The sequence below is a fragment of the Cryptomeria japonica genome, chromosome 4 (assembly GCF_030272615.1).
Source record: "Cryptomeria japonica chromosome 4, Sugi_1.0, whole genome shotgun sequence".
NCBI classification, from domain to species: Eukaryota; Viridiplantae; Streptophyta; class Pinopsida; order Cupressales; family Cupressaceae; genus Cryptomeria; species Cryptomeria japonica.
In genome coordinates, this window is record NC_081408.1 from 315,431,200 (window position 1) to 315,434,830 (window position 3,631).

The 3,631-nt window shown below is 33.7% G+C and overlaps 1 protein-coding gene across 1 annotated transcript; it reads right to left on the minus strand.

Moving 5' to 3' along the window:
* Positions 1 to 383: 383 nt before the first annotated feature.
* LOC131053762 (p-coumarate 3-hydroxylase-like) lies at positions 384 to 977 on the minus strand. The gene has a single exon (XM_059219132.1). The coding sequence runs from the start codon at positions 975 to 977 to the stop codon at positions 384 to 386; it is 594 nt and encodes a 197-aa protein (XP_059075115.1).
* Between the last annotated feature and the right edge of the window lie 2,654 nt (positions 978 to 3,631).

Here is a 3,631-nt window from a genome sequence, read left to right on the forward strand (position 1 = left end):
TTTAGTAAATCTTTTCATTCATTCACAAATATAAATAATCAGCATCTACTTATAATATATAAACACTATAAATCAAAAATCAAAGTTACATTAATAACTCCACCACTGAATTAACCCTTAAAATTCACAATTAAACAACATCAAAATTTTGATTTATCAAATGTTTCAAATGTTATCCAAGAAAAATTTATACACAGACCACACACATTCAACTAATCATTGAAAATGGGTGCGAATATATGAGATCACATGATTTTATTTATGATAAAACACGCACTACACATCTCTCTATGAGGTTACAAAGTAACAGACGTTCTAAGAAGAGGATACGGGCTGTACAGACGAAGGGACTAAACAGGAAATGATACTTCCACACCAAATATTTATTGTAAGGTCTTATAAAGGTGAGTGGGCAACCGTGGAGTGGCAAAGAGAGTGAGAGGAACTTTCCTGTGAATTGAGAGTTCATATTTCTCACTCATGTCCAAATCTTGGGCTTCTTCACCAGGTGGAAGCGACCAATCAAATGCATGAACAAAGCTTGCAAGCGCAAATTGAATCATACGAAGGCCCAGATTATACCCTGGACACCTTCTTCGCCCTGCCCCGAACGGTATTATTGGAAAATCTCGTCCATCCAGATTAACGGGATTGTCCACAAAGCGATCGGGATCAAATTCCAGTGGCCTCTCCCACGCATTTGGATCTCTTGCTACGGCCCACACATTCACCATCACATGAGAATTCGGGGGAATGAAATGCCCCATTATTTCCCTTGAACTGTCTGGAGATGCGTGAGGAAGCATAAGCGGCGTTGGAGGATGCAGTCGAAGAGTTTCTGTCACAACTGCATGTAAATATTTCAGCTGAGGAAGAGAGATTCTGCTACTCTCTCTTCCGTTCCCACAACTCTCTCCAATTCGTCTCTGACTTTGTTCATGAGATGAGGATGGCGGATCAGTTCGGACATCGCCCATTCTACAGTGCGGGCAGCAGTGTCCGTTCCTGCCGAAATCATGTTCTGCATTAATCAACAAAGGTAGTGAGAAATGGGGAAATTCGATGGCCACCCATATATCAATGTTAATTAATAAAAAAAAAATCTTTTGCCGTTTCTCAGAATTTTTATTATTTCGTATCAACTAAGAATTTAAATTTTAGAAGTCCATGATCAATTTTGTGGCTCGTGACAACCTACCCAAATGTCGTCAGAAGTAATTAATTAAGGAAACTCTAATTTGCAAAGGCAGAACCCATTGGTGGCTCGTGATGATATCTCCGATTGGGGACCTGATAAGCTTTTCCAATAATAAAAAAATCATTATGAAAAAACATTCAGTGAATCCACAGATTTTCAGCATTCAAATGTATTTTGCAGCCCCACGCCAAGGGCTCGATTGCGTATATAAATTGATCATTGAAACGGTATACACGTGTGCAGCTTATTATCTAGTCCAATGATGAGCTGTCAATTCTTTTATAAATTGGACTGTTATTATAATTAGTATATCTATATTTAAAAAATATATGTAAAATATGTTGAGAGAGATATCTTATAATAGAAGAGAATCATCTGTAAAATAAACATCCTTCTAAAATTCTAAACATCAAGAATACAAATCCATTAATGTCCTTCACGCAAAAAGCTATGAATCTAGCTGTAGACAAGTGGTGAGGGTTCCATTTTATTTGGAGTAATAAAATAACACCTCCACAAGCTGAAACATGGCATATTTCATACATTTATATATCATTTGCATGTCAAGTTGTTTCAAAAATGATCTTTTTTTTCTAAACGGGTGAGGTGTTTATCCTTGATTTCTATTTTATTTAAGATATCAACATGGAGGTATGTTGATATCTTAAGGAGGTATATGTGTGGTCTTTTGCTTTTTATTTTTTGTGTTGGTGTTTGTTGCAGTATCTATTTTGCAAGAGTTTATGGATTTCTTTGAAAATATAGGGTTTCATTTATTAATCTTTGTGTATGCACATTGCAATACTCATTTTACATAGATTTTTTCATATTATTTAGGAAACAAGACATTTTTCTTTTGTAATATTTCTTATAATAGACATGTCTATGCTTATATTGCTATTTTCCAATTAAAATTTCTTTACAAAGTAAGCATGCAACTTTTTATATCAGAAGAATAAATGATTATGCAATATTTATTTAAGATAATATAGTGCACGCGCGCGCGCACACACACACACACACATATAAGTATATAAATACATGTGGCTATGCGTTCTTAAGCAATCATTTGAAATGACTAGAAAATTCATGTTTTTCAAGCACACAAATAAATCAGATTTTACTTATAGTCAAGAAATCTTGTATTCATTTTTTCTAATATTCTAATGCATTTACATATATACATTTTAATCTTTTTAGTTCAATTCCTTTTCAGGGTAAAATGAAGATGAAAAGTAGAGTTTCAGTTTGATATTTTCCAACTAAGAATAAAATATTCAGATCTCGATCGATACAAAAACAAAAAGATAGATATGTATATGTATATGTATATGTATGTATACATATATACATGTACATGTATGTATATATGTGTGTATACATATATACATGTACATGTATGTATATATGTGTGTATATATATACATTAGAATTTTAATATGAAAACATGAACAGTGATAACAAAAGAGAAACAAACTATGAATGCCAAAATTTATTAATTTATATATAAATTTTTTTTAAAAATACAACATTACAACCTACTTGAAATTCCAACAAAATGAAGCTAAAGATTTTTGGTAAACATCTAGAAATGATGGTGAACAAATCTCCAACTAGATGATTTTTAATCTAAGCATTGTTATCTCTATTACTCCTCCAAGTATCTATTGTTTGGGTGAAGAAAAGATCATGTAAAACCACCCAAAAACTAATCGATTCATCACTGTTCTCCCTAAACTAGAAATATTTTAGAATAATATGGTTAATTTCATGCAAAAACAACATACGGGAAAATTGCCTAGGAATATAGAATAAAGTGGGAGAATTCTAAGTGTCTACAATTTCAGTAGCTCCATTGAATCACAATAAAATAAGATATATAGTAGGAGTTTGTCATAACAATAGGTGATATATCTAGATATCCAAAATACTCTGAAATCTTATGAACTTCTCAACGTTGTTTCTGATTTATGGAGCAACTTCTTTGGCTCCTCCAAAGTTATTTTGCATGGTTGTAGATGGGCGTTGGGGAATGGTGCCAAAATCAGGTTTTGGGATGACTGGTGGATTGGTGATGGCCCCCTATCAGATTTTGTTTGGGCTTCTCCTTTCAAAGAATTATGTCTCAGAAACATTGGCTCCTGGGTGGCTAATTATATTAGAGATGGAGCCTAGTTAGATCTCAATTCTGTGGATAATGTTTTGATACCTATGCAACCTTGGTTGAATTGTATACACATCCCCTGCTCTCATGTGGAGGATGAAGTGTTTTGGAATTTCTCCTCTTCTGGGAAATTGAAGGCTGCTGATGCTTACAAGTTCATCTCTAGAAACTCCCCCCCCTTCTAGGTTGATATCTGGAGTAAGCTCTTAATTCTGAAAATTAACCTTTTTTTCTGGTTGTTTATGTAGGGTAAGATCTCTATCATTAAC

Excerpts from the sequence above, each read along its gene's own strand:
- LOC131053762 (XM_059219132.1), bottom strand. The coding sequence starts at position 977 with ATGGGCGATGTCCGAACTGATCCGCCATCCTCATCTCATGAACAAAGT.